Source organism: Aristolochia californica, unplaced genomic scaffold (genome assembly GCF_029961685.1).
Source record: "Aristolochia californica isolate CCGP_79_NKW_82.1479 unplaced genomic scaffold, dmAriCali1.0.hap1 SCAF_14, whole genome shotgun sequence".
In the NCBI taxonomy this organism is placed as follows: domain Eukaryota; kingdom Viridiplantae; phylum Streptophyta; class Magnoliopsida; order Piperales; family Aristolochiaceae; genus Aristolochia; species Aristolochia californica.
Window position 1 is genome coordinate 4,759,946 of NW_027181815.1, and position 25,646 is coordinate 4,785,591.

The 25,646-nt window shown below is 38.3% G+C and overlaps 2 protein-coding genes across 8 annotated transcripts; one reads left to right on the forward strand and one right to left on the reverse strand.

The window, feature by feature from the left end:
* The first annotated feature begins 7,937 nt into the window (after positions 1–7,937).
* Positions 7,938–17,369, forward strand: LOC137950059 (villin-4-like). Of its 4 annotated transcripts, XM_068796414.1 has the most exons (25): positions 7,938–8,111; positions 8,451–8,503; positions 9,964–10,082; positions 10,582–10,681; positions 11,096–11,164; positions 11,330–11,566; positions 11,664–11,841; positions 11,935–12,067; positions 12,168–12,330; positions 12,422–12,569; positions 12,667–12,767; positions 13,370–13,525; positions 13,733–13,801; positions 13,914–13,982; positions 14,295–14,432; positions 14,542–14,670; positions 14,795–14,939; positions 15,052–15,065; positions 15,183–15,323; positions 15,413–15,538; positions 15,738–15,803; positions 15,931–16,246; positions 16,327–16,538; positions 16,669–16,862; positions 16,971–17,369. In XM_068796414.1, exons 3-24 carry the CDS (start codon positions 10,027–10,029, stop codon positions 16,780–16,782), a joined length of 2,880 nt encoding a protein of 959 aa, XP_068652515.1. In that variant the 5' UTR covers positions 7,938–8,111; positions 8,451–8,503; positions 9,964–10,026; the 3' UTR covers positions 16,783–16,862; positions 16,971–17,369. The 4 variants fall into 4 exon arrangements, with proteins under 4 accessions (XP_068652515.1, XP_068652514.1, XP_068652516.1 ...); XM_068796413.1 differs by having other exon boundaries at positions 7,938–8,503; XM_068796415.1 differs by lacking the exon at positions 8,451–8,503.
* A 313-nt stretch (positions 17,370–17,682) lies between these two features.
* On the reverse strand, positions 17,683–24,587 carry LOC137949866 (protein OSB2, chloroplastic-like). Of its 4 annotated transcripts, none has more exons than XM_068796084.1 (14): positions 23,897–24,587; positions 23,474–23,612; positions 23,080–23,185; positions 22,747–22,847; positions 22,509–22,632; positions 22,250–22,347; positions 22,026–22,149; positions 21,837–21,910; positions 21,600–21,723; positions 19,672–19,775; positions 19,471–19,579; positions 18,374–18,435; positions 18,161–18,296; positions 17,683–18,041 (listed from the first exon to the last, which is right to left on the reverse strand). In XM_068796084.1, the coding sequence occupies exons 1-14, from the start codon at positions 24,439–24,441 to the stop codon at positions 18,013–18,015; spliced, it is 1,875 nt and encodes a 624-aa protein (XP_068652185.1). In that variant the 5' UTR covers positions 24,442–24,587; the 3' UTR covers positions 17,683–18,012. The 4 variants fall into 4 exon arrangements, with proteins under 4 accessions (XP_068652185.1, XP_068652188.1, XP_068652187.1 ...); XM_068796087.1 differs by having other exon boundaries at positions 23,474–23,532; positions 23,897–24,032; XM_068796086.1 differs by having other exon boundaries at positions 23,474–23,592; positions 23,897–24,032.
* Positions 24,588–25,646: the final 1,059 nt, after the last annotated feature.

Below are 25,646 nucleotides of genomic sequence, written 5' to 3' on the forward strand. Positions count from 1 at the left end.
TGCAATTACATTATGATTTACCAGATAATCTCTCTCTTTTCCTCTCTTTGTTCTCGCGTTCTTTTTCCGGTCACCGGAGTGGCATTGGGTTCTGCAATCAATAAAGATTAGCATTAAAAGTGGGGCGAAATAGCGCGTCCTTCTCGAGGGGAAAGTGTCGTACTTTGGACTAATCAATTTCCAAATCTTTGCTCTTGCTTGTTTATTACTCGACAATCGACTCCTCCTGCACGCGTTCAAGTAAAAGCCTTCTTTACTCGTCTTTCTTTTCGGAGGTGACAACCATTAACTACTTTTATTAAATAAGTAAGTTATTACAGTTAAATATGACCAGAAAGTTGGATCCAACTGCCATCAATCTCATTTACACAAGTTCCCCTCTTTTTTTCTCTTTTCTCTTTTCTCACCGGAAGATTTTCAGATTTTGCTCCAGCCTAGAGATGATAGAAATTCATCGATAATTTTTTACAATTTTAAAACTACCCATTTATAGTCAAACCATCGTTTCAGAATCCATGAAATCTTCAGGGGTTAATTTAACTAAACTAACGTAAAGAACAGAGAAGGCAAAACTGTTGATTTTTTTACTTCTTCCACTAATTATTTTATCAAAGCTAGCCATGTGCAAGAGTAGAATCTTCTCTTTCATTGCATCCGCAGAGGTCTGTCTGTCTCCTGTGGCCTCCAGAAATTAAAATTTCCAGTTCCCGAGCTTGGTGTTTGTCGACTCTTGCAGCACAGGGCTCGAATGCTGAGGTATGGAAAACAGTTTTCTCTGGTTGAAGCTTGGTTGAGGCTTATGAGACCCACTTTCAGTTTCAAAATCTTGGTCCTTCTCGTGTTCTGTTTCTGTGTGCTCATGCTCCGTCTTGCACTCTGACGAGGAGTTTGGAGCCATTGACAGATCGTTACTGAAAGTTGAGCACAAAATAGTTTTTTTTTTTTTTTTTTGGGCTTTTTCCAGGGAAATGATTCTGCAGCTCTGAGCAACAACCATTCCCATTTGAGATGAGGTAAGGACCATTTGAATCAGGAAAATGGTAGACACGGTCAACGGAGGTCAGAAACAACTCGAAGCCATGGAGGAATAGAACAAGTTCGTTTGACTGGAGCCAACTGAATCGGTAAAATACTTCAGTGGTTCTGAACTAATCTTTCACTCAGATATGACACGTCCTTTGACCCATAGAAAATCAAGCATTGTAATTCTGAAGAATCCATTTGAGAATAAAAATTAGAGCATTACTCGGTATTCCATTTGACTGTAAATTCAAAAATATGCATAACATAATAATTCAATAAAAAAGATGAATAAATAGAAATATTTTCACAAATTTAAGTTTGTAAAATTTTTTTATTAAAAATAATTTAAAAGAAAATTAAAGTTAGTTAACATAAGAATGAAAAATTAACTGTAGAAACAAAAAAAATTAAGATTAAATACATGAAGTAGATAGTTTTAGTTAATGTTAATATCTTCATGGATGATTATTATGGGTTGAAATCCACAACCTTATGTGGACTATTAGAATGTAATTATTTTATTTATTATTTCATTTTTATAATTTACCATTTTACCCTTTTTCCCTTTCCTTAATGTATAAAGATACATGTATTTCAAAACAGAGACAACGGAAACATTTTATTTTTACGATTCAACCTATTTTCGTCGTCTCGTCGTCCCGACTGCGCTAGCCCGACGAGCAAAGCAACGGCTCTTTCCGTTCCTAAAATTCTAATATGGTATCAGAGCGGATGATCCTCATCCTCTGAATATTTTCGGCCGGTGGGCCTTCTCTCATCCATTTCGGCAACATATTTTTCGGCAACGGTCATCGGTGACGTATTCCCGGCGACTGGCTTCGGCTATTGCCTATTTCAACCTTTCCGGCGGAATACTTCTGGCAGTGGCTGATTTCAGCTCTCTATTTCGGCGGATCTTCCGACAAAAAGGTTAGATTTCGTCGTCCTCCCAAATACTTTTTTTTTCTCGACAGACTTCGGCTTCTGTTTTCTCGGCGAGATAGCGTCGTTGCCGTGAAGGTTGGTTTTTGGTCGTGGTGCTCTGGCGCCGTTGCCGTGAGGGGTGATTTGCCTCTGGATTTGGCCGAGAGCTGGTGCTCTCGCCGGATTTCTTTGCCTCTGATTGATCGAGAGGTGTGAAATTTTTTTGGTTTGGCCGAGAGCTGGTGCTCTCGCCGGATTTCTTTGCCTCTGATTGGCCGAGAGGTGTGAAATTTTTTTGGTTTGGCCGAGAGCTGGTGCTCTTTGGATATCTTTGCCTCTGGAATTGCCGAGAGGTGTGGTGATTTTTTTTATTTATTTATTATTTTTATTATTTTTATTTTTATTTTTTTCTGGACCTTTGTGGTTGGGCTAGAGGTGTGCTGTGGTATCTTTGTTGATCAGATTTTCTTGTTGAATTCTACAAGACTTTCATTTCTTTGGAGATTTTTCTTGGGGGTGTAATGGAGACTTATTCATCAACGGGTGTTTCCGATTCTGGTCTTCGTACCAGTTTGACTCGTTCCACTTTTGACGAGCCATCGAACCCCTACTATCTTCACCATTCAGACAGCCCCGGGCAAGTTCTTGTCTCGCAGTTACTTACCGGTGAAAATTACACCAGTTGGAGCCGTGCAATGACCCTCGGCTTATCCATGAAAAACAAAGTGGGATTTATTGATGGTTCCATACCTGAACCTCAGAGTGCTGATCCCCCTTTGCTCAACTCGTGGACCCGGAATAACCATATTGTCATATCTTGGATTTTAAATTTGGTTTCCAAGGAAATCTCTGCGAGTGTTATGTTTACTGCTTCTGCCCGCGAAATTTGGCTCGCTCTTCGGGATCGTTATCAACAACGCAACGGTCCGCGCATTTTTCAACTTAAACGAGAATTGATGAACTCGCCAAGACAAGGATTCTGTTAGCACTTATTTCACGAAGCTGACGACCCTTTGGGAAGAACTGAACAATTACCGCCTTCATTGCTCTTGTGGAAAATGTTGTGGTGGCGTTAAGGACCTTATTGATTACCACAACATGGAGTATGTCATGTCCTTCTTGATGGGCCTTGATGACTCTTTCTTCCATGTTCGTGGTCAGCTGCTTCTCATGGATCCGATGCCTCCTCTTAATCGGGTTTTTTCTCTAGTTGTCCAAGAGGAACAACAACGGAAGAACCCTTATGCCTCGAGTTCGTATATCCCCACCGACACAATGGCCTTCGCGTTTAAATCTGGGCAGACAGACGTTCTTAAACCTGGCCCACAAACCTCTCAAAAATCTCACTCAACTTACAGTGCTCCCCGGAATCTGAACCCCAATACTTCCCGAAATCAGAATTACCATGCTCCCCGAAATCCGAACAAAGATAAGTATTATTGTACTCATTGCAAGATTGTTGGCTATACTATTGCTCGGTGCTTCAAGATCCATGGCTATCCGACTGGACCTGCTTCCAAACCCACGCAACATTCTCATGCTGCTGCTCATCAAGTTTCTATTGCTGCTGATAGCCTCGGTTCTACTTCTGTTGGGAGTCTCATGCAAAATCTTGACTTCGCCCAGTTCCAGCAGCTCGTGTCTATGCTTTCTACACATCTGAGTAGCTCCGCACAAGTCACCACTGCTCCGAAATCTTCTACATCCAACTGCGTGGCAGGTATTTGTTTTTCTGTATCCTTAAATCCTTTAATTTCTTCACCTCACTCATGGATTATCGACTCAGGAGCTACTCGACATATTTGCTCTCACGCTCCTGTGTTTGTTTCCTTGCATGTTATCCCTCACACTACAGTTACTTTACCCAATAATACTCAACTCTTAGTCCATCATGCTGGTGATATTAAATTGCATCCTCACCTTGTGCTTAAAAACGTACTATTTGTTCCTCAATTCAAATTCAACTTGATCTCTGTTAGTGCTTTAGTTACTGACTCTGGCCTTACTGTAAGTTTCCTTCCTGAATGTTTTGTTATCCAGGATCTATCCACCCAGAGGACGAATGGCAAGGGTGACAAAGTCCAAGATCTCTATGTCCTCAGTGCTCAAAATTTGAATTCTGTTTCTCATGTTTTTGTTAACAATATTTCCGCCCATGTTTGGCATAATAGGCTAGGACACATTTCTTTCCAGCGACTTGAATTTTTGAAGGATCAGTTGAACTGCGATGTAACTAAATTACATAAATCAGATCCTTGTTATATTTGTCCTCTTGCTAAACAACGTCGACTATCTTTTGAGTCTCACAATAACTTATCAAAATTTCCTTTTGATCTTGTGCACTGTGATATATGGGGACCCTATCAGACTGTTTCTCACACTGGCCATCGTTTCTTCTTAACGCTTGTTGATGATTGCACTCGATTTACTTGGATCTACCTATTAAAGACTATATCTGATGCTATCTCTGTGATACCGCGTTTCTTTAAAATGGTTTTTACTCAGTTTAATGCTAAAATCAAAGTTTTCCGATCTGATAATGCCCCTGAGTTATCTTTTGTTGCGTTTTTTCAAGATCAAGGAGTCTTGCACCAGTTTTCCTGTGTTGGAAGACCTCAGCAAAACTCAGTTGTTGAAAGAAAACATCAACACCTTTTGAATGTGGCTCGATCACTATTCTTCCAATCCCGACTTCCAGTCTCTTTTTGGACAGAATGCATTCTTACCGCGGTTTTCTTGATTAATCGAACTCCTTCTCCTCTCTTGCGACACAACACGCCTTTTCATTTGCTATACAACACCGCTCCTGATTATCCCTCTTTTCGAGTCTTTGGTTGTTTAGCTTTTGTTTCCACCTTAGTTGCTCATCGAACTAAGTTCCACCCTCATGCTCGAGTTTGTGTGTTTCTTGGTTATCCAGTTGGTGTGAAAGGATATAAATTCTACGATGTGGAGACCAAACATGTTTTTATCTCTAGAGATGCAGCGTTCCATGAGGAAGTTTTCCCTTTTCATACCATCACCCATTCCAATACAGTTCTTGATCCCTTTCCTGATTTGGTTCTGCCCTACTCCTTCATCCAACCTCATTCTCTCCCAGAACTTGATTCTTCCCCTATTTCTGATTCACCAGCTAGCTATGATGCTCCCGTTGCTGATATTCCAACTCATAATCTTCCATTGCTTGTTCCTTCCACATCTACAGGTACTTCCCTTCGCAAATCTACTCGGACGATCCATCCACCTCATTACCTGCAAGATTATCACTGCAATTTACTTGCTGGTTCCTCTCTATCTGTTTTACCCTCTACGTCTTATCCGATCTCTAACTACCTCTCTTATCATTCACTTTCTGATTCGCACAAATAGTTTGCACTCAATGTCTCTGCTAAAATTGAACCTCAATACTATCACCAAGCTGTGAAGTGCCCTGAATGGAGGATAGCTATGAGGGACGAATTGAACGCTCTGGAAACCAACAAAACCTGGACCGTCACTTTTCTGCCTCCTGATAAACATACCATTGGTTGCAAATGGATATATAAAATCAAGTTTAAATCTGATGGTTCTCTTGAGCGATATAAGGCTCGTTTGGGAGCCAAAGGCTACACACAACAAGAAGGTTTAGATTTTGTTGACACTTTTTCTCCCGTGGCCAAATTGGTCACTGTGAAGGTTCTTCTTGCCCTTGCCGCCTCTCATAATTGGCATCTAGCTCAACTTGATGTCAACAATGCGTTCTTAAACGGTGATCTTTTTGAAGAGATCTATATGGATCTCCCTCTTGGCTACCTTCGACAGGGGGAGTCCTCTTCATCTCACCGCCGACTCGTTTGCAAGCTTCACAAGTCCCTTTATGGTCTCAAACAAGCTTCGCGGCAATGGTATTCCAAATTTTCTTATGTTTTAATCAATTTTGGCTTTCTCCAATCGAAATCCGATTACTCTCTCTTCACCAAAGGTCATGGTTCCTCCTTTGTTGCACTATTGGTTTATGTGGATGATATCATCCTTACTGGCCCTTCCTCTAGTGTTATTGTTGAGCTCAAACAATTTCTGCATACTCAGTTCAAGCTCAAGGATCTTGGTTGTCTTAAGCACTTCCTTGGTCTTGAAATTGCTCAGTCCAAGGCCGGTATTGTGCTTTCTCAACGCCATTACACATTACAATTACTTGAAGACTCGGGTTACCTAGCTTGTAAACCCACTAATGTTCCCATGGATCCCAAGCTTCATTTAACTACCACTGATGGTGACCTGCTTCCTGATATAACCCACTATCGACGGCTTGTTGGGAAACTTCTCTATCTCACTTTATCTTGCCCCGACATTACTTTTGCCGTTCACAAGCTCACTCAATTTGTGGCCCAACCCCGTCTTCCTCATCTCCAGGCAGTACATCACCTGCTTTGTTATCTCAAGACCAGCCCTATTCAAGGTTTGTTGTTTTCTTCTACTTCTTCCTTGCAGGTACGCGCTTACTCCTATGCTGATTGGGGATCATGCCTTGATTCTCGCCGATCTACTACAGGCTTTTGCATCTTCATTGGGGATTCTTTGGTCTCTTGGAAGGCCAAAAAGCAGACCACCGTCTCTCGCTCCTCCGCCGAGGCTGAATATCGGACTCTTTCTTCTACTGCCAGTGAAATTATTTGGCTGCAGCAACTTCTTCAAAATTTGCAAGTCAAGATTGCATCTCCTACATTGCTCTATTGCGACAATCAAGCTGCGATTCATATTGCTTCAAATCCCACATTCCATGAGCGTACAAAACATATTGAGATCGATTGTCATTTTGTTCGTGAACGGGTTACTTCGGGTGTCCTCAAGTTACTTCCCATTCTTTCTCAGAACCAGTTAGCCGACATGTTCACTAAACCTCTTCCTTCTACCCAACTTTTTTCTTTGTTGTCCAAGATGGCTATCAAGGATATTTACAAGCCACCTTGAGGGGGAGTATTAGAATGTAATTATTTTATTTATTATTTTTTTTTTGTAATTTACCCTTTTTCCCTTTCCTTAATGTATAAAGATACATGTATTTCAAAACAGAGACAACGGAAACATTTTATTTTTACGATTCAACCTATCTTCGTCGTCTCGTCGTCCCGACTGCGCCAACCCGACGAGCAGAGCAACTGCTCTTTCCGTTCCTAAAATTCTGATATGGACTTTCTCCCACTCTAATAAAACTTATAAAAGAATGGAAGCTTTCACCTTTAAAACTAATGGCATTATTTTAATTATATCTTTAAACAAAAAATTGATTAAAGTAGTATTAACATATTATTTTTTAATATAAAAAGCATTTCACAAAGAGAACAGAACTGGAAAGAGAAACAAAAGAGCTTGGCAGACGTATCTCGTGTTGAGGTAGGTGCAGCCACTTTTCGACTAGCGGCCTCTTAAATCATTTCTGTCACGCAAAATCTAGCCATCAACGTGGTTGTGTGTAGGAGCTCTGCCTTCTTTTCGTGTCCGAGGAGACGTTGAGGCGAAAATACCCATTTGCCTGAGTCAAATAGTTTTAAAAAATTACCGCAGTTTTTAAACCTAAATTACCGCATTCTGTCTTCGTTGCGGCGCGTGCGTTCTGCAGGTTCTCTTCGCTGGCCACGTGTGACGTGCCTTTTCCCTAACCGAATCTCGTCGGAGATCGTATACACCAAACTAGAATATATATATATATATATATATATATAAGCATTTATTATCTTTTTTAAAGCAAGAAAATTAATTTAATTAAAGAAATAGCTAAATTTTATCTTTTTTGGAGTTTATTTAGACAAAAATGTAACGGAATCGGAAAATAGGCTCTGAATTCTCGCCGCAAACTAGGGGGAACAATTGAAAATCAACGCTTATTTGTCGGGAGAGAAAGTCTGACCTTGTGGGCCCTTATTTGCCTACCGGACGTGGGGTCCATCGCCACCCGCCTCAACTTTCTTCTCCGCTACTTTTTTGTTATCGATTTCGCCGGGGTGGCCGTCCTTCCCTTCTGAGAAAGAAATGAAGCGAAGCCATTCGACAACAAGATTACCGAAAAATAAAATAAAAACTGATTACTATAACTTGTTTATGTGTGTAATTTGTTGTGGAATTTTTGTTTTCACCTGAAGCAGTCAACATGCAGTGATGGAGGCGTCGAGCGTGAGACGTTGAAAGTAAATCTTTTTCTGGTTTTGTAATTTCTTTCATTTATTGTGTAATTTTTGTTGTTGTTTTGGAGATCGTGGATTCATTAAAAGGAATGGGAAAAAACAGTGAAGGTACAGATTTGATCTGGCTCTGGTGCCTTTCCTTGCCGTGGTGTTAAGCACGCCTGGCGATCGTCATCCTCGTCATGCTTTCTTTTTTACCGTCTTTCAGTCTCTTCTTCTCAGTCTCTCTCTACCTCAGGGAAAGATGGTCTTTTTTTTTTTAATCCTTTTTGACCTTGTGCCACCCATTCTTGCTCCCTGCCTCAAGTATCGATTCATATTAGTTTTTTTTTTCATCTTTAGCTCCTTTCCTTGAGCAGATTCTAGCCTCCGAAGGTCGGCGCCACCTGATTCAGGTAAAATCAATTGTTAATGAATTTGTCTTCATGACGTGTTTCCCGTTTGGATATTGAGTTATAGTTGAATTCTTCAGTTTGGGTTGAAGGTAGAAGAAGCTCTTGCCTTCAAGGGACAGGTTGAAGTGAGTGCTTCATTCAAAGACTGGGAGAGCATCTAGAAATACCGAAAAATCCTTTTTTTTTTTTTTGCAATACTCAGTTTGGTTGTTTAGTTGGTATTGGGTCTGGTTGAACGAAGATGAGGCAGCCGGTTTTCGTACGCAAGGTGGACAAAAACTTTTGTTAGCAAAATGTAAATCCCTTGGGAATTACTTTTAATTGTTGGACGGAATTTTTGTTGTTTGATTTCGAATGATGTATCAGGATATCTTTTCATTGCGACATTTTTTTAGAATTAGTTCTCAAATCCTTGAAATTTTGTTTCTTTTGTTAATTCTTGTTTGATCTTATATAAGTTGTTGTGTTCTAATTGCTTCACGTTCGGTATTTGTGTTTTAATTGGAGCGTTAGCTTCAGATAGTCATTCAAACAGTCTCTTGGATTATGGAATTTTTCTTTTCGACTCAAATGGCCTGTTTCTGCGTTTGCTACGAGTTTCCATCATTTATGTGTATTTGATCAACTTTAAAAAATGTGCAATGTAGGAAAATTTTCTCTGCTTTTCCTCCTCTTTTTGTTCTTTTCTTTTGCTTAATAATATTACAATCATTTGGTGAAAGATTGTTTTTTTTTTTTTTTCTGAATATAGCTCTTTCTCTGCCATGGCTGGAGACTTTGTCATTCGTGTTTGGAGACTGTCAGTTCAGTTTACGCTTTATATAAGACATGAAGCAATTTTTGTGCATTTTATGGATTAACATATTAATAAGATGAGATAGATAGGGCCGTACCTGTTCTCATTTCGCTTGGTTGCCAAACTTGTTTTCATCATGCATTGGAGAACATTCAAACAAACAAACAAAAAAAAAAAATCATCCACTGAAACAGCTTCTTTATCAATGACAGGTTTTCATTTGTATATTTTGGTGCTTGGCACATTGAATCCTGCTCATCGTTACTTTACTGCCACTGGCTCATCCACTTGCCACATTGAGCCTCTTTGAAAACTGTTTAGTTTAGGTGAAATGGGATAATGGCGCTTAAAAACTGTCTTATTGATCTTCTTCTTGTTTCCTTGTGATGGAGCCATGGTACTTGCAAATCAGTTCTTAGTGTCTTGTTATTGTGTTAGCTTGTATGTACTCCAAGAAGCTCTGTACTTTTGTCTATTTAATTTGGTTTCTGTGATGTCTAGCGTCTCATTTAGATTGTCTGTTAAGTTCCCTATCAGTACAATTAGATAATGCATAATCAACTTTCTTCCATTTGCATTCGAAAGGTTCTGGTCCCTTTATGCAGATTCTTGAATTTGAGCTGTTAGTATGCTGGTTTGATGAAGTGTAATGGTTGGATTGCAGGATATATTTGCTTCTAAGTTCAAGCCAGAGCAAGCAGAAAGTACCACAAAGTTACAGAGCACTATGGCTGTTTCCATGAGGGATTTAGATCCTGCTTTTCAGGGTGCTGGGCAGAAGGGGTATCTATCATTTCTTGAATTCATTTAGTAATATAAATCTTGGGGGATTCCTTGTACCACACTTTCAGGATTATATGTTACTGCTATTGCTTTCAGCAGGTTGTACCATCAGAAGCTAACTTTTACAATCGTCTATAGGCTTCTAGTAGTTGCTCAGTTTTCTTCTCTTCAGTTATTATATGTGTACATTGAAATGGAAAGTGGTGGTGGGCTTCAAAATTGTATTTCATATATTTTACATAGTCTATTCCAAGCAATTTTAGTCGTTTATGTAAGGTTGTTCATGGGAAAATTGGAATAATTATATTTAGAACTTGGTGTTAAGTTGTCATACCTGACATTTTACTTCTAAAAAGGGTAAAAATGAACAAGACCCTTGTCTTTTTAGGTGATTTGGAGTTCTTTACATGTAGGAAATACTATGTAAGCACACATTTTTTTTATTTTCTTTTTTAATTTTCCTTAGAATTGAAATTCATGATCTAATACAACTTTACAGTGGCATGGAGATATGGCGCATTGAAAACTTCCGTCCTGTGCCTGTCCCAAAATCTTCTTATGGAAAGTTTTTTACAGGAGATTCTTACATCATCTTAAAGGTACAAAGAACAATTTGATATGTCACAAATTTCCCTTTGTAACAACATTGCTTAAGTCAGAAGTTTCATTGCTTGCTTTTTATGACTTGGAATGTGGAACTCTTTAGCTGAGCCAGAACTGTTCTCTGGTTTGCTACGTGACTAATCTGTGCTTTTGAAGCTAACTAGGATAAGAAACAAATTCTTTGTTACATGATCTTTACATGGATTAATGTTGTGGAAAAATGATGTCTTGAGGTCCTTCTGTAGTGTTTTTCAGATTCTGACTTCATTTCTTTGCTCCCAATAACAGTTCACTTCTCTTTTTCACTTCTTTATTGATTGTGTCCATCTGTAAGAGTATTTTCATTTGTGCATTTTAAGTTTGCGTTTCAGTAGCTATGCTTTGGTTGATCACTGTTTTCTGTGGTGCAGACAACTGCCTTGAAGAGTGGTGCCTTTCGTCATGACATTCACTATTGGCTCGGTAAGGATACAAGTCAGGTGAGTCAGACATTTCCTGGTTCATTTAGCATCATTGCTTCTTCTTTTTTGGCATAATCTCAGCTTCCAGTCTCCTCACCATTTTTTTTTTTGCTAAACCCTATTTTTTCCTGTGGTTTGGTCGTTTTTCATTGTTGACATACGTTTATTGTCTGAAATAAATAGGATGAAGCTGGTACAGCAGCCATCAAGACTGTTGAACTGGATGCAGCTCTTGGAGGTCGTGCTGTTCAATACAGGGAAGTACAGGGCCATGAAATGGAGAAGTTCCTTTCTTATTTCAAACCATGTATCATACCACTGGAAGGAGGTGCTGCCTCTGGGTTCAGGCATCCTGATGTTGAAGAGTATCAGAATCGCTTATATGAGTGTAAAGGAAAACATGTTGTCCATGTAAAAGAGGCAAGTGAATGGTGCATCTAATTATGTTTTGGCATTCTTTCCTCTTGGACCTTTTTTGTATCTAAATCTCTTTGATGCCTTTTCCTTGTTCAAATAGGTCTCATTTGCTAGATCCTCTCTAAATCATGATGACATATTCATCTTGGATACAAAGTCTAAAATTTTTCAGTTCAATGGATCCAACTCATCCATTCAAGAGAGAGCCAAAGCTCTAGAAGTCGTCCAATACATCAAGGATACTTACCATGATGGCAAATGTGAGATAGCAGTAATTGGTAAGTTCACTTTTATGTTTTCTGTGACTACAATATTTAAGGAAACTGAACAAGCTCCCTGGATTTAGTTCTCCTTTTCTGTAATTCCTCTAGAGGATGGAAGATTGATGGCTGATGCTGAGACTGGAGAATTTTGGAGTTTCTTTGGTGGCTTTGCACCCCTTCCTAGAAAGGCAGCCACAAAGGATGATAAGAGCTCTAATTCCTTATCTGTAAAACTTCTCAGGTAAATCTCAATCATCTTTTTGTTGTTTTGTGTACTTTTGCTTCTTAGAAATCTCAGATTGATGTAAACAACTTTTGACTTTCTTATTTGATCATTTTAGTATTGAGAAAGGGCAGGCAGTGCCAGTCCATGCAGATTCCTTGACAAGAGAATTGCTACAGACAAACAAATGCTACTTGCTTGATTGTGGGATTGAAGTGTTTGTGTGGATGGGTAGAAATACATCTCTTGATGAGAGAAAGACTGCGAGTACGGCTGCAGAAGTAATACTCACTGTCCCAGCTTAATTTTTTGTGCTAATCGTATAAATGGGTATTTATTTTCCATTCATGTACCATCCTGACTTGGCTGCAGGACTTAGTTTGTGGGCCTAACCGACCAAAAGCTCACATAATACGAGTTATTGAAGGATTTGAGACAGTGATGTTCCGATCCAAATTTGAAGCATGGCCTCAAACTACTGAGGTAACTGTGTCAGAAGATGGTAGGGGCAAAGTTGCAGGTCAGTAGTGGAACTTCAACTGGCACTATTATTATTTTTAAATAAACTGTAAAATATATATTGTCATTTAATGTTACCCTTTTGCTTTGGTTTGTAGCACTTCTAAAACGCCAAGGTGTCAATGTCAGAGGCCTTCTAAAAGCTGCTCCACCAAAAGAAGAACCTCAACCATATATTGATTGCACAGGCAACTTGCAGGTGGTTTGGTGATCCTTCTTGGCCCCTCTTTCTAACCATGTATGCGGCTAATAGATTCTTAGACCAATTATGAGTTCAAATTGACTGAGTTTTTTTTCACTCAATCTGTTACTAGGTTAATTAGATCCATATAATTGACTAAGCAAATGATTCAGAAGTCTTCTTTCTGAATACGTGGTATTTAAGGATGTCAACGGACTTCTGTACAGATTGTATGACAGTACACCCATCTGCTGTTAATGTTACTGCCTATAGAATTGCTGATGAGGGGATCTTTTGTCCCTTCGTCACCTTTGTATCTTTTATGCTGATCATTCATTATTTGTTAATGGAAATTCGTAAGAAAAAAAAAAGGAAATGGATGGGTGTAGACATCATTAGGTGTATGAGTTCTTTATTGTGATTTTCTCAAGGTTTCCTCTTATATTATGTCTGTTGAATGATGAGAGTTATAGAGGGGTAATCTTTAATTATTAATTCTTCAATTTCAAAGTCAAATCTTTGAAAAAATTAATTGTGTTTGATTTACCTAAATCTTGGAATCACATGTTGATATATTTTATGTTAGTCCTTTTTCTGACCACAATTTCGAAACTGAATAGGTTTGGCGAGTGAATGGCAACGAAAAGACACTGATTCCATCTTCTGAGCAGACAAAGTTCTATAGTGGGGATTGTTATATTTTCCAGTACACATATCCTGGAGAGGACAAGGAGGAATACCTCGTAGGAACCTGGTTTGGGAAGCATAGTGTTGAGGTGAAAGATATTTTGTCAATTCCTAACCATTGTTTACAAATTTGGTGGTTTGGGCTTGTAAAAATGTCAGTCTGTGATTTTCCTGTCGAAAATTGGGTTTAATCTACTGGATTTGAATTTAATATACTTATTATGGATTTACCTCCTACGTATTATGGCTTCCTTTGCTCAAGATCAGCTACCTGAACCATCTATGACCTAATACAGGAGGAAAGGAATGCAGCTATATCATTCGCAAGCAAGATGGTTGAATCCTTAAAGTCGCAGCCAGTTCAGGTGCTTAATATACTTGTGCAAACCTTCCTTTAAATTGACAAGTTTACCCTTCCCTCGGTCTTTGTTTTGTATCTTGTTATCTCTTATGATACATTTTATGATACATTAACAGGCTCATATCTTTGAAGGCAAGGAGCCAATTCAGTTCTTCTCAATCTTTCAGAGCTTTATTGTATTAAGGGTATATTTTCTTCGTTTTTTTCTGTTTCCTTTTTCCCTGTGCTCAGAAAAATCAAAGGCATACTTTTTTATTTTCTTGAAAATAATGAAAATCAGACACATATTGTACAATGTTCAAAACATGAAAGTGTTTATGCAAGAGCAGGATCCTGTACCCTAGGAAGATACAAGGGTCTTTTTAAAAACTGGAGGTTCTGATGCACATGCCAAGGATTTTATTTTTTTTCCTGTTAAGACTGATGTTAATGTAAGTCTTTTATTGAGCTCTTTTTGGTGGATGTTTGAACCTGACTGGTCCGAAAAACTACAATAGGGTGGTGCTAGCTATGGTTATAAGAATTTCATTGCTGAGAAGGAAATTCCAGATGACACGTATACTGAAGATGCTCTTGCACTGTTTAGAGTACAAGGGTCCGGCCCCGATAACATGCAAGCTATTCAAGTCGAGACGGTATGTTATATATGCTAATAAATGTTTTTGTTTCATTTTATATGTTTCTTTCCATGTGTGAAACAATATTACATCCTAAAACTATACATTTTTTGTTCTGCTGTGGTAGGTGGCATCATCTTTGACCTCTTCATATTGCTACATATTACAAAATGGGTCAACAGTTTTTACATGGTCTGGAGGTCTTACTACCCCTGAAGACCAGGAACTTGTCGAAAGACAGTTAGATCTAATAAAGGTTTGTGCTTTTCTGTTATAACCTGTTTCAATCTCTTGAGGTTCCTGGTTCCACTTGTAAACATGATAACAGATGAATGCATATTTCCTTTTTCCTCCTTTTCTGGGTTGTTTCCTTCTTTCAGCCAAATGTTCAACCAAAACCTCAAAAGGAGGGTGCAGAATCCGAACAGTTTTGGGATTTACTTGGAGGCAAACGTGAATATCCAAGCCAAAAGCTTGGGAAAGACACAGAAAACGATCCTCACCTTTTCTCTTGCACATTCCAAGGTTTTTATCAGTCTAGAAATTATCTTCCTTTCTCATATTTATTGTTATACTCTGGATCCATTTATGCATCTCTGATGTGATTCTTTTGCTGTGTTATGTTTATGACCTGCAGCCAACGATTTAAAGGTACTTTGGAAAATGAGAAACTGTTTCTGCATATTAGCTTTATTGCCTTTTATTTGATGGGATTGGAACACGTCTCAATGTTATTACCCACTTTCTTTCTGATGTTTCTATGGGCAGGTGACTGAGATATTTAACTTCAGCCAAGATGATTTGATGACTGAGGATATCTTTATTCTGGATTCCCACTCCGAGATCTTTGTTTGGATTGGCCAGCAGGTGGGACCCAAGGGAAGAATGCAAGCTTTAACCATTGGTGAGGTGTGTATAGTTGTCTTAACTCTTGAAGAGTAGTTTTTTCACTCAAATTTCATTGGTCAGGCTCATTTACTCTTGGTTTTCTTCCATAGAAATTTTTGCAACATGATTTTCTTCTGGAAAAGTTATCCCAAGAAACTCCAATATTTGTTGTCATGGAAGGCAGTGAACCACCCTTCTTTACACGCTTTTTCACATGGGACTCTGCAAAATCAACAGTAAGTGGTTGATCATATAAGTTTTGGTTTATGATTTTGTGCTTTGTTTTAGTTATCTTCTATATGTATTTCAATGAGGATAACGAGAAAAATTACTCCGTTGTAGACATTCAGACTGCAGTGTGCATGCAAAATGCTTGTCCATCCCACCCAAGACTTTGATTAGGAATACTTCTCATGTTCTTCATATGTGCCACAGATGCATGGGAACTCATTTCAGAGGAAGCTTGCTCTTGTCAAAAATGGTGTAACACCAATGATGGATGTATGTTAATTAACAGCTATGATCTTCTCTTCCATTTTCTTTTCTTTTTTGTCTGTCAACATTTTTAAACTGAAAGTTAGTCCATTTTAGTTGAGTGGGAAATGACATAACTGTTGTATGATTTCAGAAACCCAAACGGCGAACACCTGTGTCATATGGAGGCAGATCTTCTGTGCCAGACAAATCTCAAAGGTCTCGTAGTATGTCCGTTAGCCCCGATCGAGTTCGTGTCCGAGGGAGGTCTCCTGCTTTCAGTGCTCTTGCTGCAAAGTTTGAGAACCCAAACAGAAACCTTTCAACTCCACCTCCAGTTGTCCGGAAGCTGTATCCAAAATCTGTCACCCCTGATTCTGCAAAACTGGCCCAACGATCTGCAGCTATGGCTGCCCTTACTGCTAGTTTTGAACGATCACAGGAAAATGGTATACCACGTCATAGGAAAGGTATTTATACTGCTGCATCTTTAATATTAAAGTATGATGTTTCTTTCAACTATAATTGAAGTTCATTATTATTACTGAAGTGAGCCTTGAAATCCCCAAGTCAAAGCCAGTGGTGGTCTCCCAACAAAACAACTCTACTTCTATGAGCAGTAGAATTGAAGCTCTCACCATACAAGAAGATGTGAAGGAGGGTGAGGCTGAAGATGAAGAAGGGCTCCCCATATTCCCATATGAACTTCTCAAAGTAACATCCAGCGACCCTGTTACAGAAATTGATGTGACCAAGCGAGAGGTACATATGATCAATGTATAGTTTTTCTGTAAGAATGGAAAGTAGGATGGAATTTAGCCTCTTCAATGCATAAATATGAATTTGGGTCTCTATTTTGGTATAATAATTGGCTTTGACCTGCTTCATGCAGACTTATCTATCTTTGCAAGAATTTCAAGAGAAATTTGGCATGACAAAGGATGCTTTCTACAAGCTGCCCAAATGGAAGCAGAATAAGCTTAAAATGGCTCTCGAGTTGTTCTAAGTTCTAAAAAATGTTTCTAGTTCCTCCCCAGGTCCTTACTGGAAGGATGCTTGCAGTGAAAAAGACAGGCTTGCATTTCTGTATGTGTTTTTGTACTTGCCTAGACTTGCTAATTTTCCTTGAACAAAGTTCTGTTAGTTCAATGTTTCCTGTAAAAAAGGTTCATTTCATGATATTCTCTTATGCAGAAGGACCCAACAACAGAGATGTGAAGAGGGACAGCATCAGTGCCTTTTTAGCTGCTTCTGCTCCCAAAGATTGTTACTGGACCATTGAGGACCTCCTCGCCACTAGGTTCTCCTTTTTCCTTCCCCCCTCTTTCCATGTTTGATATGTTCAGCTTTTCTGGTTTGGCATTTATTTTACAGTCGCAGGTTGGTTGTGAGCTTGCATTTTTGTTGTTCCTTAATTTTTTCATTTAAAAATTGTTTTAACCAGAGAGATTATAAGGGTTTTGTTGCAGACGGTAGATTGTTTGTGTATTTGAGGGATGCAAAGTGTGTACAGAGAGTGTAAAAACGTTGGTGCAAAAACCAGCCACCTCCTCGTTTGTTTCAGTAATAAATCTGATTCATTTTTTCCGCTTCTTTTGTTTGCGTCCTGTGCGATTTAAAGGATTTTGAGATAAAGATTAAAGTGGATGGTTTCACTATTTAAGGTTGGCAATTATGCAGTTCTATAGCAAGCTCTATGAGAAAACCATCAATGGTTTTCCAGAATCTCAAACACACCTACTTGGTCCGACTTTGACCTGCTTTAAATGTGATATATACAAAAACATCAGTTTTTAATTTATTCTCTTCATTTACAATCAACACCGGTTAACAAAGTGGATGATATATACTTCTTCAAGACACTTTGCAATGTTTCCAGTGCAGACAATTAAGCCTCCAAACTATCTGTGGAAAAGGTGCCGTAGTTCATGATGTATTTATTATTCTAACTAATCCACCTTCCTCCAAAGTAACTGGGGGGAGTTTAAGGCAATTTTCAGCGGCCGCACCGGCTAACAAAATCCACCAACCTGATTTATAACAAAATACACGGACAAAAGAGAAAAACAGTGACTCGAGCTGTAAGCCTGCAACTAATAGCAACTCAGTAGCGAGCATATTCCAATTTGCTTCCTCAGTGGCTCCACAACAGCAAAATTGAGACAACAGATACCAAACACAGTTCTTTGTGCAATGCTTGGCTCCAGAATTTAAGTAACTGCCAAGTTCCTGCTTCTCAAGAATTGTTGCTTGGTAACTCCACACCTAGATGACAAAACCAGTTTCTTATCCATGAGTGCAAAGTAACAGAGAATATAGCGAGGAAAGATGGTCAACCACAATTGCCTGCGGAATGTACTCGTAGAGTCAATAAAGTAGCCTACCTGCTTCATTGTGAAGGAATTGAGGTTTAGGTCTCTCTGGGGGCAAATATGGCAGCACCCATGCAGGTGTGGAAGGACGAAGCCACAATGCCTCACCAGTAACCTTGTGTTTGAAATCAGGGTAATCCAGATGGGTCTATAGAAATAAAAAAAAAGTGAGAATAAGGAACGGAATAAGAAAAAACTAATGTCTCCTAGAGCAATGTGTTCTACCTTATTTGATCGGCAGTCCCACCATTGATCTGGATTTTCCAGTAAATTCTTCCACAGTGTGTCTGCAGATTACAAATAGATATAATTTCTGGTGAAAGAGAAGATATTCACTTAACAATAAGGAATTAATAGTATCAGACACACAACACCTACTGAAAAGTTGAGTAAAACTACTAGTCCAAAATACTCTTGCAGCTTATGTGAAAAACCTTTTTGCTAAGCCAATTAGTAAATTTTATGTGCAATACATACTATCAGGTGACAGAATCAATTGCTTAAGAAAGCTAATACCGAAGAACACAGAAACGATTTGTATCAAAGGTAAACTCAAACCTAAAATTGCAATACCTTTTCTAATGCAAAAACAATCTGATAACTTTAAATGGATATAGAAACTTAAAATCTTGTAGACTGGCCTTTGCCACAATTACCACATTGAGCTGGAGTTCTATTATTTGGTGTGTGTGTGTGTGTGTAGGGGGGGATGTGGGGTGTATGAGGCCTTGGGTTCTCATGGTGTAGGGTACATGTGCACCATAATCCCCCAGCCACCCAACAAAACATACACACACATATATATAAATATCTATGGATATAAGAACAAAAATAATAAATAGATAAATAAAAAAATTCTTCCCTGAACCTATAATAAAACTTGAAACACAAGTACAAGCTAAGTGAAGCAGAGAACAGAAGGGTACCCAGAACTCAACCAACAACTGTCCAACTGAAAATAGAACATATCGCACTAACCCAAATGGCTTAGTGCTGTAGCACCTCTTTGACTTGTGATTTACAATATCCGTAAAACCATAAGATCAAGAAGAGAAGCCAGTGATAAACCAGTTTTAGCATGAATCGATCTTCCTAACTTAAGATAATTCAAGTCTCAGTGCTTAATCAAGTAGACCCACTCACTCAAGGATTTTTCCTTCCTCATGCCCTTTCCTTGCTTGGAGGAACAGGGCACATGATCCGACCAAATATGCTTCTGTACACTCTTGAACTTTGGTGGCCACTAGAATATACACAGGGAGTAAACTTATATAGGACAAGAGGAGCAAAGCAGATTTACCAAGCCAAACATGCTTGCTTACCATCTGACTTGATTCCTTCAATTTCTTGCAAGACCCATTCTGGTGCACGGTCAAGGTGTAATGCTATTCCAGTACCTTTCATTTTAAAATCTGGAGAATCTGGATTTACCTGAAAGTTTGAATTACTAACAAATTGCACTGGTGAATATTAGAGAATTTTAGGCAGTAAGAATCAATAAATAATGGGGCATGAATGTCTACCAATCCAGAAAGCTTATCTCCCCTGTTATCCCACCACTTCTCAGGATTGGCTATAAGTTCTTTCCACCATTTCCCAACATAATCTTCATCTTCATGTAAATTTCCTGAAGAGAAGCATCCAGAGATGGTCAAAGCACAAGAAGTCAAACAGAAATGAATATAGTTGAGTGTCAATCACAGGAGAAGCTACTTTTTGCCAGTAATGAAAATTTCACACTTTTTTTAAAAATAAAAATAAATAAATAAATAAATAAATATTCACACTTTAAAGTGTAACACTGCATTATTAATTATTTACAGTAATTTTGACTTTAATGTTTGAAAATGCCAGTAATGTTATATTTAGAAGCCCTACTTCATTCATTCAAATCACTGATACCCATGAACAGTAGGTGATACAAATGGGTGATAACTCACATTTGGTATCTATAATTTAAACAATCAGTAAATCTACAAGTATGTCAACATTCATGGATTTTTCAAAAGGAAGAAACTTCAAAGGAAAATTATTGGCAGTTGTGTGATTCTGTTCTAAATTTTCACCGTCATCACTTCGTTGTCATCCAACCATTCATCTAAAACTAAATATGCAAATAAGTTATTTGTGTCAAGTTGAGCAATAAACTCACTAAATTTGTGTAATTGTAGCTAGCCATCTGTGGGTAACTCTGCCTCTGTGTTGATTGTTTGAAAACCTCCTTAGAGCCTTAGTTCCACATTGCTAAAAGCAATAGAGACTTTGAGGCTTAAATATAATAACACTCCCTCCTCTTTTGATGACCTCTGAGACATGCATGTGTGCGCACTAGGCACCCATGCACGCACATGTGTATGGTCTTGCACATGACTCTTACCTGCCACAAATGTACACACGTACATACGTGCATACTTGCAACCCAATTTGTCACATATGTGACATGTGTGAGGCCAACAAGTACGATATTTTAAAAAACAATTGGAATGATCAGACTGTTGGGATGAGTGGATCATAGCCGTTGGATGAAAACGGTTACAAATCCAAACCATTGGATGTGTGGTTGCAAATTTGAACGGTCAAATCAGGCAGTTACTAATCTAAACCGTCGGATCATGCGATTACAGATCTAAAAGATCAAATCAGGCAGTTACTTATCTGTACCGTTAGATCATGCGATTAAAATTCTAAACAACCAAATCATTCTACGCTCTAGAAGAAAAATCCTGCATTGTGGTGTTTTTGAGGGTGTTCTTCAGTGCTTGATCGAAAAGGAGAACCAAACCTCCATTTGATCCAATTCGAGCAATCAGAAAAATCATGTTGAGTTCTTGGGTCTTTCTTAGTATTGTGTACGTAAGGTCCATTGTGCCTTGGGGAAGGATGCCAGCATCTAATGCATTATAGGAGGAGATATCTTTTAAAGATAGTGAATACACGCCTCAGGCTGAAGGTATTATTTAATTATTTTTTTGTGATTGGTGAAACGGTGTGTTGTATTATTTATAGTTTTGTCAGTGATTAATTTCAAACATTTTGATCTACTGCTTTAGTGAACAATTAATACTCATTTTTGACGCATCACCTATCATATATGGATAGCTCAAATTGTGAAAATAGGTGAGGGTCGTCCAAAGTTAAGTCGATTAGGAAAGGTACATTTTCAGAAAAATATTTTCTCTATAGGTACCTACAATTTTTCATAGAGATTTTAAAATCAAGAAGACAAGTTTCAAAAAAAAAAAAAAAACAGAGCCACATAAGAAAGAAAAGCAAGAAGAAGCAAGAGAATAAATAAAAAGACACAATCAAAACAAATCAGGTCAATCCACAACAAGATGTTGATTGGATACACCCTTTAGTCATACTTACCGGAAATTGTCCACCAGCAAGTTCATATACTCAGGCAAGCATAAAATATTAAAAATTATAAAAGAGCACAGACCAGACGTACCATCAGGAGTCATAGGGTTCAAATTAAGTCTGTCAATTTTTAGCATGACCCATTTCGGTGCATTGTCCAACCATAAGCCAAATCCACTGTCCTTGTGCTTAAAATCCGGATAATTTCCACTCAGCTGAATAAACAACCGAAACAGATTAATTTGTTCAGCCAAAGGTCTCTCAAAATATAAAGACAATGTATTAACATTAAACAAAAAAAAAAAAAGGAAAAGATGATAATGATCACCAATCCATTGAGCTTAGCTATTCGAATATCCCACCACTGGTTTGGATTGGTTACAAAATCTTTCCAACTGCTTTCTGGAAATAATATAAAATAAACATTATACAGAAATCTCACTCTCATACAGCAGCCTAATAATGGCCCCGATCTGGAGTAAACAACACAAGAAATAAGGATGCATAACCAACATACCATCGAAACTCTTTTCATCAAATTTACGTCCTTCAATTTCTAGCAGGACCCACTGCGGTGCATGGTCAAGCCATATTCCCATTCCACTAACTTTATGTTTAAAATCTGGACTAGTGGGCTTCACCTGAAAAATCAACCAGAAACAAGTTATATGGGCAGAGGCAGATCAATGAATACATCCTAGGTCAATCTGGTTAAGTTTTTTAACAAATAATGCAGGACACCAATTTCTGGAGCTTAGTTGTTCGCTGATCCAACCACTGCCCTGGATTGTCCATAAGATCTCTCCAAACAGCGTCACCAGAATCTCTAGTTTTTTTGCCTATAAAGAAAGACGAAACACAATGCCAATGGAATTCAGTTCACAAGACTAGTAAAAGATTGGATTCTTCTGATATCAATACACAATACTTGCCAAAGTATAATGAACAAATCTCAACCAATGAAAACTGCAAGAAACTGAGTGTTGCTGTGCATGCTTACCATTAGAAGTCTCCGTGTCAAACTGCAGTCCATTCATTTCTGGCACAACCCACTCTGGTGCACTGTCAAGCCATAATCCTACTCTTGTATTCTTGCTTTTAAAATCTGGAAAGTTTGGATTTACCTGATATTTAATGCAGAAGGAATAATGAACAGAAATAGTAGATCAAAGACCAGTAAAAAATAATGGGATGAAATTTCACATCACAGAACGGAAAAACCAATGGGAGAAGAATACCAATTTGTTGATCTTAGACATCCGGTAATCCAGCCACTGACTTGGATTGGTTATGAGGTCTCTCCAGTAATTATCATTAAGATTAGATTTAGTTGGTTTTCCTGACAAAACATATATACAATGAAATATCTTTAGGACTTAAAACTATATCTTGACTGCCCTTCAGATAACAAGGACATGACTGTAAAATCATGAGAAGGTTAACTACATGAAAGAACATACTACTCAGAGTTGATGAACTTTTTCATCTGTTGCTTTACAGGAAAATAAGAAAGTAACAGTAAATCTAACTCGCTATGCAATATGTCAGAGCTAGCAGATTTTGCATCATACCTGAAAAGATAATAGTTTGCATATGTTTTTTACCAGATCCCTGCATTTTCACCACTGGCTTTGTAAAATTGGATTTTTGTACAAAACTTAAATTCTGGACCAGAACCTATGATGACAAACCGTTAACAAAAAGTTAGGTTTACTGAAATTGCTTCAGCATTCAAAAAATCCAAAAATTAGAGAAGATAAAAAGCTCTAAGAAAGATATGTTTTTCTTTGAGAAGATAATGCACACATACACATACACCCCCCACCCCCCCCCCCCCCCCCCCCCCCCCCCACTCAGAGCCCTTCTATAGTAACAGAATTTTTAATCTGTATAGATGCTGTCTAAGATTGAGGGTTATAGACCTGCCACGCACTAGGTGAGCAACAGAAGTTCCATAAATCATACCTGAACTCCAGTTTGAGCCTTTTGAACAGCAAAAGGAGGTGGATCTCCATTTAGCTTTCCTGTCACATAAATAAGATCATTCTCCCTCAGATGGAGCACAGCAATTTGTGCCCAATCACCTTCAAAGATTATAGAAATCCTGAATTATAAGAGAGGTAGCGACAGAATCTCAGCTCTGAGAATGTGATGATCACAAATAGCTGATCGAGAATGACTGAAAAGCAGGGAAATATAAGAAAATTCGATACACAAAAATAACAGCATGTTTGGATAGAGAAAGAAGCATTAGACACAAATAAGGACATAGAAGAGTATTGAGTAAAAATATCGATCATGTTGAACAAGAAAATAAATCGAAGAGCATTAAAAATGAGTAAGAATTCCGTATAATACATTCGCAGCAAGAAGGAAAATCGAGCTTACTGGAGCTGCGGATATTCCTCTTGCACAAGGGTAGTGACTGCCCAGTACTTGTCATCCGGAAGCACTTCCAGGTGGACCGGACCTTTAACCAAGCCAGTGAGGTGCACTGAATTGGCAACCTTCGCCTGCCAAGGTATTTCAGAGGGCCTCCTTGGAGGTTCCTTTACCAGAGAAAACGTAGAACCAGGAAACCGTCGGTTGTTCTGCGCAAATTCCTCTGTGGGTGATATCGTGGGTTCTGACAATCGTCCGTTAGTCTGTGGAATTTCGTTTTGGCGGGAATAAGATTCAGACAACCGTTGGATGGCCTGCCCGTCAGAAACAGGTTCCTTTTGGGGGGCGTGAATGGGTTCGGGTCCCTTTTCAACGGCTGAAGAGGTGGATGTCGATGTCGATGACGATAAAGGTTTCTCCTTTATCTGATCCCGAGTCTTAAGCGAAGCAGTCGAGTAGCAAGAGGAGGAAAGGAAGAGGGAACGAAGAAGCAATCTCTTGGACGCAGAAATCGGCGTGAATGCTCGAGAGAGGTGCGCGGCCGTAGCCATCGTGCATCGGGAGATATCAGTGAGTGAGCAAAACCCTACTTAAACCTCATGCGTGACGGAGCGCAATTTTTATTGACGCTTGCGATCGTGGATCGGGTGGAAAGACTTCGAGAATAATGTTAGAAGAACTCTCCGAGAAAAACGAAGAAGAACGAAGAAAAAGAGGGAGAAATGGAAAGACGGGGGGAGATTTTATTAATTCTTTTCAAGCTCTTTTAATATTACAGTCTTTAAATAAATAATATTCAAAATAAATAAGATCTAATAAAATTAGAAAAAATAAAAAACTCTCTGAGGGGTACAAAATTGTACATCTAAAAAAGAAATATATAAATACAAAGAAAAATAATTCTAAAAAGTATTTGTAATTATTAGAGTTTGTAAAATATTTTAGTTTTTATATATTAAGTTTTGCAATCATCGAAATAGAGAGGGCAGGGGAATTTAAGAGTCGATTCTTAATCCATAAGTCATTTCTTTCAAAAATATAGTTTGTAACGCTTGATAAATTGATCAATCACTTTACAATGATTTATGATTTTTTTGTTATTTTTTTGTAAATAGAGAAAAAATGACTTATTTAACTTGGGTAAAAGCTGAATCCAACTGATATTTTTGTTGACGAAAATGAAGCATGGAGACTTCACCCATCTGAGTCGGATACTGCATCCAAGACGCAACTCCGTGAAACGAGTAATGTTCCCGGTATCAATTGAAGAAGTGTGCCTGGGCTGAGTTCAAGGGTTATCTTTGACTCGAATAGAGTTTAAAGTTAATATAGATGTTAATTATAACCACTTCAATTCACACAATTTTTAAGCAACAAAAACGTATTTAATTTTTAACATGCAACAAATGTTATTAATTAGACTCATCTTGATAATCAACCGAATTAGGTAGCGAAGTCCAAGTTATTTGGGTCACCTACTGAAAATTCAAATATTGAATTAAAAAATTGCATGGATAATATTAGATTTAGATAAAAATGTAGACCTACATATTCATGAACAAAATTGCATGGATTCGAACTAATAAAAAATTATATTATCTTTACTTATTCCCATAGCCCTCAACTAATTTAATGGCAATTTTCTTCCCTGTTTGCCCTTAACAACCATTTGTAAATTTACGGTCCTGGCTTGCAGTTTCCCGTCCAAATCTAATCCTAGAGAATCCCACCTGTTTGGTTGGAGGGAGCAAACTCC